Below are 14,546 nucleotides of genomic sequence, written 5' to 3' on the forward strand. Positions count from 1 at the left end.
ACCCTCATGCTGCTTCCACTAATCGAAACTGCACCCAAAAATTTGGCTACAGGACTCGTTTTAATACTCTTCACTGACAACATGCACTGACTAAATTTGCAACACCTAGCCCTTTACTCTGAACAACGGTATTTACTCCTAAGAGTGGGGGGCAGGTAACTCTCAAACCATCACAACCTCCCTGCAGCATTTGAACAGACAACTTTATTCTAATTGTTCTGGAGAGAGGTTTGCTATTTTACCTCCCTTCACAAGATGAGGAAGAGTAGGATCTGATTTCCATTTCAGAAAGTACTGCAGGAGATAGCTGACTTAAGAGTAGAAACATGCTTATCTTTGTTAAATGGACTACTACACATGCACTCACCAATAGGACACTAGAAATAAAAATCAGATACATGATGAGGTAGATAAGCCACTCCGTTTTCAGGTTATTACCAGAGCTATGGCACTAAGAGCAGGGCCCTTGTGAAATTGTTGTTGGAAGACTGCTTATTGCTTTAAGTAATAAAATACTCCACAAAGGCATTTTGGCAGTAAAGATATGCACACAGAGCATACGCTGCTCCAGGAGATAATTTAACTTGTCTGACAGGACTCAAAATTGAGTAGGTAAGACTTCTAATGTTTAAATTTAATTAAACTAAATTCTGCACAGCACGTTGGGTCCAGTGAAAAGCACAGTGGAAATCTTGCTGCACCACAGATCCCACCACATCTTAGAACAGCAATTTATAAGGGGTAGTTGGGGAGCTTTGTTGGGTTGAGGGTGGGGGCATCACTTATTTTCAGAGACTGGTTTTCAAGTTATTTTAGTAGAAACATAAGGCAGAGGCATCAAATTAATTTAGTGCAGAAATCAAGTTTATGTCCTGAGTATTCAAAGTTTCAGGCATTTGAGATTGACACACTCCATTACATTCTTTGGTTTTGCCTCCAGTTTGCAATATTCAGGCCCTCACTGAAGCATACCTTTAGATAAAGCTTGAGTGACAAAATAACTGTTGCAAAACAAAATTATTGCTGTTACTAGAAGCTTCAGAAAATTTGTGAGCAGTCGTACAAATTCACAAATAACACTCTGCACCTATAGTTTATTCACAATAGCTAAAAGAATGACTAGAGAAAAAGATTAACTTTCAAAACTAAACAAGGAATTGTGAGCACTCTGAAAGATTAAATCAACTTAGTAATTGCTTGAAAGAAAGTGAAAACAATTGGAAGAAAGTGCGCCCATGCAGAAGGATTTTAAAAAGCAAGTGTATTTCGCTCCTCCTGACATCTCTAAGCTGATCAGAGAACCAGTAAGCTGAATGTCAACAGCAGTACACAAGCAGCAGATCAATGATACGTGGCTACACGGTCGGCAGCCTAACAACTAGGCTTCGGTAGAATAACAGACTACATCAGTGGTGCTGTTCTTGACTAGGAAAAGAGAATACTTCCAAAAGAGTGCACTTGCATAGCCTGTCCCGGCATGCTACATCAGCGGCTTCTTTGCCCCAAAGCCGTCACTGAAGAAAGAAAAGAGCGCTTTAAATCAAAGTAGTACACGAATAGACAGGAGCTACCTACATCCTGCTGACATTGATGACTGCTTCCAACTGAAGGCTAGCAAAGACAGCATGGAGAGACTAATAGAAATAACTGAGAGAAAACAATAAATATTAAAATCACATTAAACCACAGAATGCTTTCACTGACACCATGACCTTGCTACAGCTAGAACAATCAAATCAACGATACAATGTTGGCTTCTTACAGCATAAGGCCAGAATCCTACAAAGATCAGCACAAATTTAACATTATACAAGCAGGTAGTTTATTTATAGGCATCATTCAGGAAACAAAATTGACATTAAAAAATACTTACTTGTCAAGGAAGTCTTTGTCCACAACTGCACAGATATCAAGCAGAGGATTTCCCATTCCAAAGAGGACATTTTCACTGTAAGAGAATAATTTTTTAAGTTAGCTTGGTGTTTATCATTATTACTCTAATACACTGAAGACATTTTTGTATTAGATATTAAAAAAGGTTTTTTTTATTTAATACAACTGAAGAAGATGCACATTTTGCCCAGCACATGGAGACCTGCCATATAAACAGGAGTGTTAAATTCGAGCGAAGTATCATCCTACAATAACCTCTGATCAACATACAGACTGTAAGAAGTCAAGAGTATGTAGAGCTATATATTCTGTTACGTTGTCATTCATTTGGATGACAAATTAAAGCTGCATGCAGATTGCATTCAGCTTGTAGTATCAGATTTTAGGCATAGGGAGCGTCAGACCAGGTGATAAGAATTTCACTGAACAAACTTAGTTGCTGAGTTTGCTGTGCTACCAACCAGTCAACTGAAATTAAAAGGCTACCGATCCTGCACTGTCAGCCATCTGAAGCAGCATAGCCATCTACTGAAAACCACACGTGTACTTTTTAATTTATTTGAAATTTATTACCATGAGATATGCCACATAAAAATATGACATCTTTAATACTGTAAACAGCTGCAAGAGCTGGCTGCAACTTTTTTCTTAAATCCATTCAGAAAGCATGTGTTAAATTTGCCTGAATAGCAAGCACCGGGGTGATAATGCAGTGATGTGAAAGGATTAGCTACATAGCCTAGCGTCAAGGAGGAGCGAGTGCAGCTGTTGCCAAAGGCTGCCTAAAACTCCGTCTGAACCCATCACATTCCTCACGGAGCTAACACCTGCCACGTCCAGCTGGCACACGAGCCCTTACTCTAGCCACCAAAGGCAACTTCTGTATGACCACACATGCCTCCCTCATTGCTATGTCTCTATCAAGTATTTACGGAGAAATCACACTCCCTGTCTCTCCATCCCCAAAATAGCACTATTTTAACACTGCAGTCACATATAAAATTCATCTGCAGTTTATCCAGAGCTGCATGAATGTCACCTCAATCTCAAAACCTGTAAGTTTTCCATTGTTCTGACCAATCTAGAGCAAGGCAAGTGGTTTAGAGACTCAACATCTGCCTACTGAATAATTGATGTCAATAATTTCTCCTCAACAGGATCAGAAAAACAAACAAAAAAAGGCAGAGTGGGGATAATATGGAACAATCTCATTATGTCCAACAGAGGTTGGAAACCCATTCACTATCTCTCACAGCATCTACGAAAAGCCACTTGCTGACAAATACTTGTCAGATTTGAAGCTATCTACCAAAAGGGCACAATCAAACAACTTCTTTACAATACCACATTAGCCCCCCTTAAGTGCTAAATTCTGAAGTCCAGAAATGAGCAAGTGAGAAACCTGATTCTGAGACACAGCAAACCATGCTTTAAGTATCCTAAACGTTGTTATAACTTTAGAAGCAGGCCTTTACAACAGATTTCTCTCTGAGTGAAAAGTGGAAGACACAGTTTGTGAAGACAGAGCCAGAATCCAGATCACTTCTGTACATGATGCTTAGCTGATTCTCACATTCTGGAAGATTCTACACAACAATAATTTCATATGTGCCCTTCAGGAAAAGGCATGTGAGGAAACAGCAGCTGTGCCTCAACAACTCTGAAATACAGCTGACACACTGACGACACTACCTATGACGAAGTAACAGAAAAGCAGAATAGTAGCTATCCAACATCTAACAAGCAGTGGGCTGCAGAACGTACTAGAAACGGCACAACAGCAACTTGGTACTGGCTGAACATCCAGACAAGCTCTATCATGCTGACAACAGGCATACATACACCACATATGTCATCAGCAGCAGCACTTTCAGTGCCATAAAGCAGAGCAAGGAAGCAGTATGTGCCCTAAAATGTATTTCTCATTTCTTAGTACTCTGAAATCTCACACTTTCGCAACAGACACTGAACGAGGATTTACGTAGTCCACAGCCTCCTTGACTCTCTCCAGTCCCTTCTCTCTCATGGGAGTACTGGTTTCTAATAACCTGAGGATGTCCTTGCTACCTTGCAACTAACCTATTGCAAATGAATATTTGGCCTAGCTTTTCACAAAGCAAGTGACAACTCCTCCACCTGCACACAATAAGGTCACTGTCAGTATGTATGTGTGTATGCCTACACGTACACAAAAACATACATGTACTCTTAAAACTCTAAACCAAGACACTGATACAAATGTAAAAGTTCTTTGGGCACAGAAATATAGCACCCATCCAGTAGGCAAACCTACAGTAACAGTGGCAACTTCGTAGAAAATCTCGCTTGTATTCCAAACTTCTGCCATCAAGCAATACAGTTCACAAATGTGCCATTTAACTTTCCACTAGATAAAAAGTGAATTGTTCAAGTAATGTAATTCATGAAATATACTTAAGTCTTCATCTGCTAATCGTGGCATTCTTTGGAGATTGCCAAAATGATTTATTTTGCACAAACAACCAGTGTTTCACACCTGAGTTACCACAAGTTGTACAAGCAATGAAATGAAAACCAACTAAATGAAAACAACTCAAAAAACCCAAATTTAAAAAAAAAACAACAACCCACATAAATACTGAGCTACTCTAGAATCGTTTTTAAGGAGTCCAGAAAATTAACTGTAACTGAATGATGTGGAAAGCTGTGTCTATTATTATGGTTATGCTCTAGTGTTGTCTATGTAATGTTATGCTCTATTGTTACAGGCATTTTATAAGACACTGTCCTGTTTAAAGCTGGCTGCTGAATGTGAGCAGTGCCGTATCTATCACACAATACTGTTATCATTTAATGCTGCTCTGCACTTCAGTGGAAGAGCAACATCAAAATATCACTGGAAGTGTATTATTAGTTACTGGCACAGAGACAGGAATATTTTGAGCCTTTAAATATTGGCATGTCTAGCCTACACACAAAAAACCAACAACACATTATTTCTTCAAATATAATTTTTCCTTGTTCATTTGCTGCAGAAGAATTCTCATCTACCTAACAGTAACAAACCACAAAAGAAGTCAGGGTGAAAATTTTGCCTTCTTTTTGCTCTGTAACAGCATCATACAGTTGTGCAGCCACAATGTCCATTTCACATTAAATTCTTATGCTGAGGTATTTTCCAGCCAAGAAGCCTTAGTAAAGAAATGATCGAGACATCTAGGTGTGCCAGTTGTGTGACAGCCTGCTGAATGTTGTCTTCGCCTGGCAAGTACAAGATCTGATTGCATATGATCCATAATGTTTGCATTTTGATAGAGTCTCATTGCACCCTTAAAAGTAAGGCCAAACAAGGCATGTTCTAAGTCTGCTCTGAGCATATTCATTTTGGCCTCAAAGGAACATTGTTAAAAACACACATAACACAAGATTTGAAATCACAGAAATAATTTTACATACACTGAAAGAAAAGAGCAATGGAACCAGATTCATAGCATTTGAATAGTTGTAAGGCCTTAACTACGAACTTTTGTTCCACTTAACCTATACAAGTAAGAAGAACTCTTCACCATAACGTGCCTGACACCAAAAGAGCCCCAGCACTACTGGCCCATGATTCCAGACTTCAGACAATTTCCATTGCTTCACCCATCAGCAAATAACTAGTACACAGACCTTAAGCATACGAGTAGCCTGCAGAGTGCTCACATGCTTTCCTTACTTAGGTCTGGAGTAAAGACAGTATTTGGCTAAGGAGTTACATATTTACACACTATCTTAGAGAAATATCTTCGGAGAAGGCTTCATTCATTATGAAATTTTCGTAGCCTTCTACAGTGACACATCCACCGGTTTCAACTACGAAGCCAAGCCTAAAAGTCTTGGCCTTACATAAGCAACGCTGCTGCAGTTAAACAAGCGCTCCACCACTACCCAGCTCCTTCCCCAGCTGTGCTAACTCCGCAAGCTCAACAGCGAGGCACTACTGCATTTCAAAGAGCTAGCGTATGTATTCCTCGGTCAGAAACTGAAAATCGATACAGTGAGTTGGAAGGGTGAATAAAGGATATGGGAGTTGCTTTGAACCATCATTATCTTGCAGTCTGTAATTTTAGGCATTTATTTAGCAACTGAAGTGCTGATCAAAATAACCACATAATACTTCAGAATACCACCCTACCTCACGATAAATCGCTGTAGGAAGCAGTATCAGTGATAATAATGTCTTTTACTCAATGTTAAGGGTTTCTCAGTCTTCAGCGATTGCTGATAAACTGACAGTACCGCAGTCCCGAAAGACTCCTACGAACCTTGCCCGTCACCAGTATCCTGCTTCTTGTTATTTAGGATTCACTTAAAACTAGGTTCCAGAAACGGCACGACACAAGGATGCTTTAAGACTCAAACGCGGCTGCCTAAGTCCCACGACATCCGTCCTCCCACCAACACAGGCGGACCCCGCCGCACGAACCCCCGGACATGCCCCTGCCGCCACCCCCTGGGTCACAGTATCACAGGGCTGAAAAGACCCCCACGTACCAGTTCCAAACCCCCTGCCCTGGGCGGGGGAACTCTCCACTAGCCCAGCACGTCGGGGAGCCCAACTTTGCCCAGCGTATCACTCCTCGGGGCTCTCGCCGGGGCGGGAGAGCGGCTGAGGACTGGCATCACCCTCACCTGCTCCTCAGAAATAAACTCTGCGCGCTCCGAGCGCCGGGCCCCTCCCTGGACCGAGGGATCGGCAGGGAACCTGCACGGCTCTCCCGCCTCGCCCCAGTGGCGCGGGGCGGGGGCGTGCAGCCGCACAATCAACTCCCAGCAGGTGAAAAGAAGGACAGGAGGAGGCTACCCTGTAGCCTAATTACACGGGAGGAGAATGAGGCAAGACCTGATCTCCGGCGGAAGAGCGCGCAAGGCGCTCCCGCTCCGCCAGCTAAAAGCGCATTAGCGCTCGCCGCCCCTTCCCCTGGGGCACCGGGCTGGGCTGCGATAGCCGTGTAGGGAGATCCGCGTTACCTGAGGGTGGGCATGACTGCCAGCCCGGCCGCCCGCGGCGGAGCTCCGCCGGCAGCGGTATCAGCTCTCCGCCCGGCGTCTACCAGAAGCTGCCCCGCTCCCCCTAGCGCCACGCCAGCCGCCTCGGCCGCGAGTGAGCCCTCAGCCGCCGCTCGGCCGCCTCACCCGCGCGCCGCCGCCCCGCCCCGGCCGCCCGCACGGCTCCCCATTGGCTGGGCCGCTGGCAGAGGCGGGCCCGGGCCCTCGGCGGAGCCGGGCAGCCCGCGAGGCGGAGACTGCGGCCCCGGGGTGCCGGCGGCAGCCCCGCGCCCCGCTTCAGGAGCGCACGGTCCCGGGCGGCGCCCCTGCCGCCATCTTTGGTACGGGCAGAGAGCGCCCGCCTGCAGCACTGCCCCTCCCGTCGCCTGCCCCGGCCCGAACAGGCGATTGCGGTCGCTAGTGCTAATTTTTAAAGTGCTTGAGGCGGCGAAGAGGTGCGGAGCTCGACTCACACTGCCCCCATTAAAGATGGCCAGCAGACGCCTTGGCATCACTGCTCCTCAGCTTGCACGGGGCCGCGGGAACTGCTAACCCCAACCGGACGCCTGCAAGGGCTGCTCCCGGGGCAGCCGCCACGCTCCCGACCAAGTCTCCTGCCCGCGGCCCCGCTGCCGTTCCCGGACCTCTCGCGCCGCCGGCCGCTGCCTCCTCCCGACACACGGTTTTTACAGACTCGACAAGAACGCTTTTTCACTGGTGCTGGGTCACACCTGAACGCCGCCTCGAGTGACCTTCAGGGACGCCTTTCCGCTTCGCCGCCGCCGCCAGGCACCGGCACCCGCTGCCAGAGAAGACGGCGAGCGCTCGCAGCCGAGCGGCGGCGGGCTCCCTCCCACTTCAGATCCCAGGAGATAGAGCTCTCTTATTCCCGGGCTGCTGGAGCGCCTGGCAGCCACCTGTGGTGCGCCGCCACCACACGTTACTGTCCTTCCGACCTACTCTTCACCTCGAGCAGATCCGGCACTTATTTTGTTAACTCACAAACACCAGAAACACTGATTCATGCAGCTGATGTCAGAAGAGGTTGTTTTTGCCAAAAATTAATCCCATGGTGTTCTGTCAAGTACTGCTGTGTCACCTCTAACATTTAAATTGTACAAATTCCTAGTCATGTGGTTATTTGCCTTAGTTTTCTTCTCATCTACAAGTTAGGAATACTGTACTCAAAAACTATAGACCCAAACTTTTCAGCTATTTCTGATTTTGGAGTGTCTCGGAACAGACAATGCCAACATTTGAGATGTACAAACACACTCAAGCACTACGGCATCGCATGAAGACAACAGGACTATTTATGTTCAATACCTGATGCGGAACAGGTTTCCTAGTTTTCTCTAAACTGGACACTCAAATTAATCATGACTTGCAAAATCCTTGTTAAGTGTGCCAGTGGGAAACACATCCATCCCCTTACTGCTGGAAAACACTGTACAACCAGGTCTCCACATCCTAATGGAGAATTTTGACCTCTAATAACATGTAAATACTGTATTTGGATATATAATGACTGTACCCACTGACCCATGTTGAACAACAGATTATTCCTTGTTTAACAATTCCACTGCCTAATAGCCAAACCTCTGTTTTGTAGCTGAAAATGTGAGAGGGTGGGAGGTAATCCCATCACAGGTAAGTATAACAATAGCAGTAACACAGCTTGGTCTTGTTGGTCCCATCACGGTATTTTAAACAATAAAGCCTTTATTTTTTCTTTTAAATATAGCTTCTTCCATAAATAATTGCCTGCCTCTAACAGGCACATACTAATACATAAATAAAAATAGATACAGTACATTAACATGATCTATATGATGATTTGTTACATATAAATGCATAAGTATTAAGGCACACAGTTCACGAGGTACCACCGACTCTTTCTACATTTTTACCAGTCAAGATGATAGAATTAAGAGTATTTTGCTAAGAAATGAAACAGCTTTTCATGAAAAAGCACGTACGACACCTCAACAGCATTTGACAAACTTCCAACTACTCCCCAGTACCTGATCATCTTGCTTGTACTGCCACACACCCACAGGTTCTACCACTACTGATGTCTTTCGGGTATTACCTGCCACGGCTTTTTTGGCCACTTGCCAAGGAACGTCTAGATGTCTTAACACCTAAGCGGAATAACAGTAACTAAGGTATCCCTTAAAAATGGTAATTTGTTGCTTATGGTAACTCATTGGTTCACTTGATGAGGTTTGTGCCACAAGTTCTACTCTTAGTCACATCACCTACGTGCTAGGCTGTTTGCTCAGCCTCCCTGACACCTTCCAAAGTCGCTCTGCTTGTGCAGAGCAACTGACCTGTGCTTTTTACCTGTGTCTTGGCTTCAGAAATTCACGAGTGAAACACAGAATTCACAGCTTTGGCATTCAAAAATACATATAATACCTGACAGAGTCTAACCACAGTTTCTCTCCACTGCACAAACCACAAAAATCCTTCACTGTGAGTGAAATCCCAAGGTAGCACAAATCCAGCAAATAGTTTTGTGTTACCGTATCTACTGTATCCTTCAAGCGTGGAACAGCTTCAACTGTGCTCAAATATTCATTATAGCAACGACTACAGTTCAAAATTGAAAGAAATCTCTTTCCCTTCACTGAATTCTCAGTAATACCCAAAGACTTCTCTCCACACAAGAAGCTTCGATATTTATTGTACCACTAACATCAGCATGCAAATAGAAGTTCTTTAAGAAGCTATTTGTGTAAATAACAAATGAACAGCCTTGGGAAAACAGTGTTCACATGCTATCTGCACGTTCTGTTTTTCAAGAAGATAAGTTTTTTAATACGCTGCCAGAAATACTAATGAATGACCTTTAGATAGCAAGCCATTCCCTGCTTCTGAAACTGGTTTTGTGAAATATTTGCGTTCCATGCCTGTGTAAGTAACTACTCAAATTCAATACCACAGCCTTGAATCACAAGCCAGAATTTTGCTTCAGATATTGCCACATGAAGAGTATCTCAGCAACAAGAGAGTAAACAAAAGTCTCATTCTACGCAATACACATTTTGCATTATTGTACTGATACCATAGTTAACTACTTCTACATTCACTCCAGTCACCTTTCTGGGCATCTTCATTGTCTTTTTGTAAGTAATATTAGTAGATCAAATTCAATTATTAATTCTATGCAAGCTGTTTCATTAGCTGAAAAGAAGCAGCTTGCAATCCTCAGAAAAATGCAGATGAACTTCAGGATTCAGGATGAAATAGGTGTATTTGCACTGGCTGCCCTCCCACAGATAATCAAGCAGCTGCCAGAACGAGACTTCAGGAAAGCAGCATACCAAGTTGAAGTATCTGCAAAGACTACTATGTCTAAACTATTACTGTTTATCAGTATGACTCCCCCAGACAGGTGGGCTGCAGGTAACATTAATAACAGAAGAGACACCAGCCACACTCATGGTCCAGAGCTGAAAGACCTTTCCCAAGACCTCCTTTTCCCTCAGGCTACACTCCTTCCCGTAAAGCAAAGAATTACTTTAATTAAAAGGATGAAAACACCATAACAAACCCTTTAATTCAAGATCACAAAACTGTGGGAATGTGACACATGCTGGGAGAATTCCTCAGGATTACATCAAAGGCCAGGTGAAGACACATGTCCACCTAGACAGTAATTTGAGAATTACATACTTGAAGAATGAAAACAAGATCTGAACTGTAAGAGCAAGGTGCTACCCAGGCTGCAAGTCATTATGGCTTTGGAAGGCAATGTTGCTGCTGTTAAATCCCAAATAAAACACAACTGGCAAAGTCTGTTACTAGGCTCTTCAAAAGCATTTGTCTGCTTTCTAAAGGGGCCTAACACCCATCTGAAGAAAGCCTACTGCATTTACTCTTCAGGGAGCAAAAATGTCACAGTGCTTGAGTTCCAGATCTTTGTATTAAAAGGCCTTCAGGAGTACTCCCATGGAAAAAGCTACTCACTCCTGCAGACAGAGAAACTGTAAGGTGAGAAAGGCACAAGCCACGAAGACAGAAACTGAAATAAATACAAATGGTGAGGTGAAATTTTAAAAAATAATTTACCACATCTTAACTGAAAATTTTTTCATAGCTACTCTGAAATATTTAGAATCTTCTTTCATCTGTAGAGAGCTGATGAATAAGCTGAAAGTCAGCTCATTAAGAAACCTTAAAATGCAGGAAATGAACAATACTTTTTAGTCATCGCTATCAACCTGTGTAACACTTAGTGGAAGAGTAATGACAAAGGGCTGATTTTGATAACAATTACCCAAAGTGTTCGACCATTTACTTTGAAAAGGAAGAAATGGCTAATAGTAATCCAAGGGGAATATTGTACTTTGTACTTTTAGAATAAAATATTTGTCAAATTCGATGCTCACGTAATCTTCATGGAGATAAACTGATTTGTCCAAACAACCAACCACATCATGACTACTGAATCAATACAGCAGCTGCAGAACAGCCAGAACATAATACAGCAGAGGGGGGCCTTGACAGTGGATGATTTCACAAGTTTGTCCATTTATTACTCCTGCATGCATGCATATTTCCATACAGCCATGTGCATATAAGCTCAAATACTTCTAGAGAGAATGTCCAAACTCTTTCCTCGCCCTACCGGTCTGTTAACGGAAGTCTGGTTGCAGTTTTCAGACTTCCAAGATAAAAACCATCCCAAATATAAAAGGACACAAATCCTTAGTAATTCTCTTCTAAAGAAACACCTCACGATGCTTCTAGTAAACTGATGCTATCACTCACTAACAAGCCATTTGCAGTTTTGCAAGCCTCTTTTCTGTTCAAACAGTGGAGTTTAAACACAATGATATTTTATTTCACACAGCAGAGATGTAGTCAGAAGCCTGAGACAACGCAGCACCCATTAATGGCTTTCCTAAAGCCTGTTGGTTTTAGTGAGGATTTGCACCCGTCAATAAAGACAATGCAAAACCTGCTGTCCAGCAGATCAACGTCAGCACAACGTATTGCTGAGCTGGGAATGCCAGCTTGGGTCTCAGGCTTTGTGTTCTGCTCACTGGGTGGCAAAGGCAGGCCGTCCTATATTGCTTTCAAACAACTTCAGCTGAACCGGGTCAGCACTGCCTACCTCATGAGGGAGCAATGTTTGCTTTCCTTTGCCTGAAAGGATCAAAAAGGTATAAAAAACCCCCAGATGGAGCCGTGAAACACTCCTGATGTCATTTTGAGGGAGAAAATTATGACAAATATAGGGGAAGGCAATATTTGTTATTGTTAAGGTACAGCTTTTATTACAGATGGAAACTGATTTTTTTAATGTTAAAATAGTTTTCAGTAGCCACATGAAAGATTCAAGTTCACATCACACAGGAGAACAAGTCAGGTAAAAGACCATCCTTGTGAAGTCTGTTGGACATGGTATTGTGAGGAGACCGAGGAGTCTCAGACCTGCATGTCAAGAACAGGGGATGTTCTTGACATACCATAAGGAAATTGCTATCTCCCAACATGTAAAAGGTATTTTTCATTTCTTTTCTTATCTGTAGGTTAACTGTTTACAGCACTCTGGAGCCTATGCAGCAGTGCTTTGCAACAACAACCAAACCTTGCTACAAATAAAAAATCAAGGAACCTCAACCATTCTGGTGCCTTCCGCGATGGCTTTTAACACAGGACAAAGTCCCACCGCAGCCCTTGGTCAAACATGTTCCTGTTGCTATGTTCAAACAATCACAGAGGTCTGTCAAATCTAGTCCAACCACCTCACCTACTTCACGAGTCCAACCTGTGGCCCACGGCAAAATCAACTTTATTTGATCACCAGTTAACTGTGGCATTCATCCTCTTAAAAAAACATAGCCTAGCTTATACTTCACATTGAAATAACTCGAAGTAGAATTCAAGTACACACGTTCCAGTAGCGTTCCTCATATTTTAGCTATCAAACTTCGGGAAAGCCTTCTTCTCAGTTTCATCAGTCATTATCGGAGCATGTCACCCTGCCCTTTCACCCCATTGTAAACATCCTTTTCATGTTTAACTCAGTTCAGCAATACTGTTCTCAGAGGGTTTTATTTTTCATGTTTAGGCTTAAACCAGGTACAAAAGCAGTTTTCTCTAACAAGCTTTCTCAACAGAAAATTGCTATTTTTACTTTCTCATCCTACCTTGGAAGTTTCATGGAAATAGCTGATGCTTTCACACTGCAACCTTACACTGCTGCCTGGCATTTATTTGCTTTTAGAGCTGTTACATTTTTTCTTCTCCACTATCTGCAACTGAGTTTGTCAACTACTATTAGACTTAAAAAGTCATTCAGCTGCCAAAGGAGCAAGCATCCTAATTTTGAGGAGTTTAACAGGATTCATTCTTTCACTAAGACCAGCACCAAAAAGGACCGTTCTCATCTCAGTACTGAAGCTCGTCTCTTTTACGCTAGATGTGAGCAAATTATTAGTTATTACCAAGATAACTTTGGACTTCTCAGGCCTTACGTAGTTAACGGGTTTTATATACCGAATCCCTGGAAGGAGATCACAGCTGGTCTACAATTATATTGACTTCTGAATAATCCCGAGAAAATAAATCAGAAACCACTCCAATAAAAGCTCCACTCTACCTCTCAGTACTCATGTGGACTGCGCTTCCCGCACGGAGCGCCCTCCTGCTTTTTCTGCTCTGACACTCAAAAGCAAATGACGCGTTTCTGTGGCGGCCGTCAGTCACACGGGAGTCAGCCAGTGACACCAGAGCAAGCACGAAATAAGGAAGCGTAACAAATGGCACAGATGCTTTAAGTGTGAAAACATGTCAAAATAGCCCTTGTGTCCCGCAGAAAATGCATCTGGTAAGGAGTACTTTTAGAGAATTGAGTTCCTGTCTAACGGGAACAGAGTCCCGCTCAAGTGTATAGTTTCAAAGATGGAGAACAAGGAGTGACAGCCCCAACTGTGTTTCAGTAGCGGCAGGCGTAGCTGCAGGCAGTGCTCACTTCCACCGCACGACCTCACCAGGTACTCAGCTCTTTGGCGCTAACCCATCTCGAACCCTCTGCATCGCGAAGGCCCCGCACAGCAGACGGCTCGACTGCCCAGCGCCTCCAGCAGCGCAGCGGCAGCGCTCCCGCCCGCCGCTCACCCGCCTGCGAAGCGTCCAACCCAGCGGCGCCCCTGGGCAAACGCCGATGCCGAGCACCGGTACCCTCCAAGCGATGGCCAGCAGGGAAGCAGGCGCAGGGGTTCTGCGGCACCGGAGGGGGAGGACCCCGTCGCCCGCCTCCACGTGTGCCCGGCGCCGCCGGGAGGGGAGCGCGGTTCCTCCGCGGAGCCGGCCGCGCCGCGCCCAGGCCGGCCGAGCTCAGTACGGCGTGACCCTCTCGGCGGCACTCTGACTGCACACCGCGGTGACACGTGCCTCGTCCTCCACCGCGGGCAGCACCGGCGGCACCCGGCGACTCTCCAGTGTCCGCCTGGGCTTCTTCGTGAAGAAGAGCCCTTCCCCGCCGCCCTTTACCTCAGCTGCTTTTGCTCCAGCCTGAGCTTCTTCGCCTGAGGCTCCCCCGCTGCCATCTTCGCGCCGAGCAGCGTGCAGCGCGTGCGGCACGCTCCGCTCACCCCCACCAGCCCCGCCCCGCCCCGCCGGCACCG

At 44.6% G+C, this 14,546-nt stretch overlaps 1 protein-coding gene across 5 annotated transcripts in view; it reads right to left on the reverse strand.

Annotated features, from left to right (window-relative positions):
- The window catches only part of ADK (adenosine kinase), a 286,608-nt gene extending 272,073 nt beyond the window's left edge, over positions 1 to 14,535 (reverse strand). For 2 of the 5 annotated variants that reach the window (XM_064145545.1, XM_064145543.1), the window contains exons 1-2: positions 14,413 to 14,535; positions 1,874 to 1,948 (exon numbers count right to left, since the gene is read on the reverse strand). In XM_064145545.1, coding sequence (XP_064001615.1) covers positions 1,874 to 1,948; positions 14,413 to 14,468 — 131 coding nt within the window. In that variant the 5' untranslated portion in view covers positions 14,469 to 14,535. Of the gene's footprint in view, positions 1 to 1,873; positions 1,949 to 6,408; positions 6,500 to 6,885; positions 7,041 to 7,634; positions 7,657 to 14,412 lie in introns of those variants that run through there. The other 3 variants (XM_064145546.1, XM_064145544.1, XM_064145547.1) reach the window with 3 other exon arrangements.
- Positions 14,536 to 14,546: the final 11 nt, after the last annotated feature.

The sequence above is a fragment of the Pogoniulus pusillus genome, chromosome 6, assembly GCF_015220805.1.
Source record: "Pogoniulus pusillus isolate bPogPus1 chromosome 6, bPogPus1.pri, whole genome shotgun sequence".
Classification (NCBI taxonomy): domain Eukaryota; kingdom Metazoa; phylum Chordata; class Aves; order Piciformes; family Lybiidae; genus Pogoniulus; species Pogoniulus pusillus.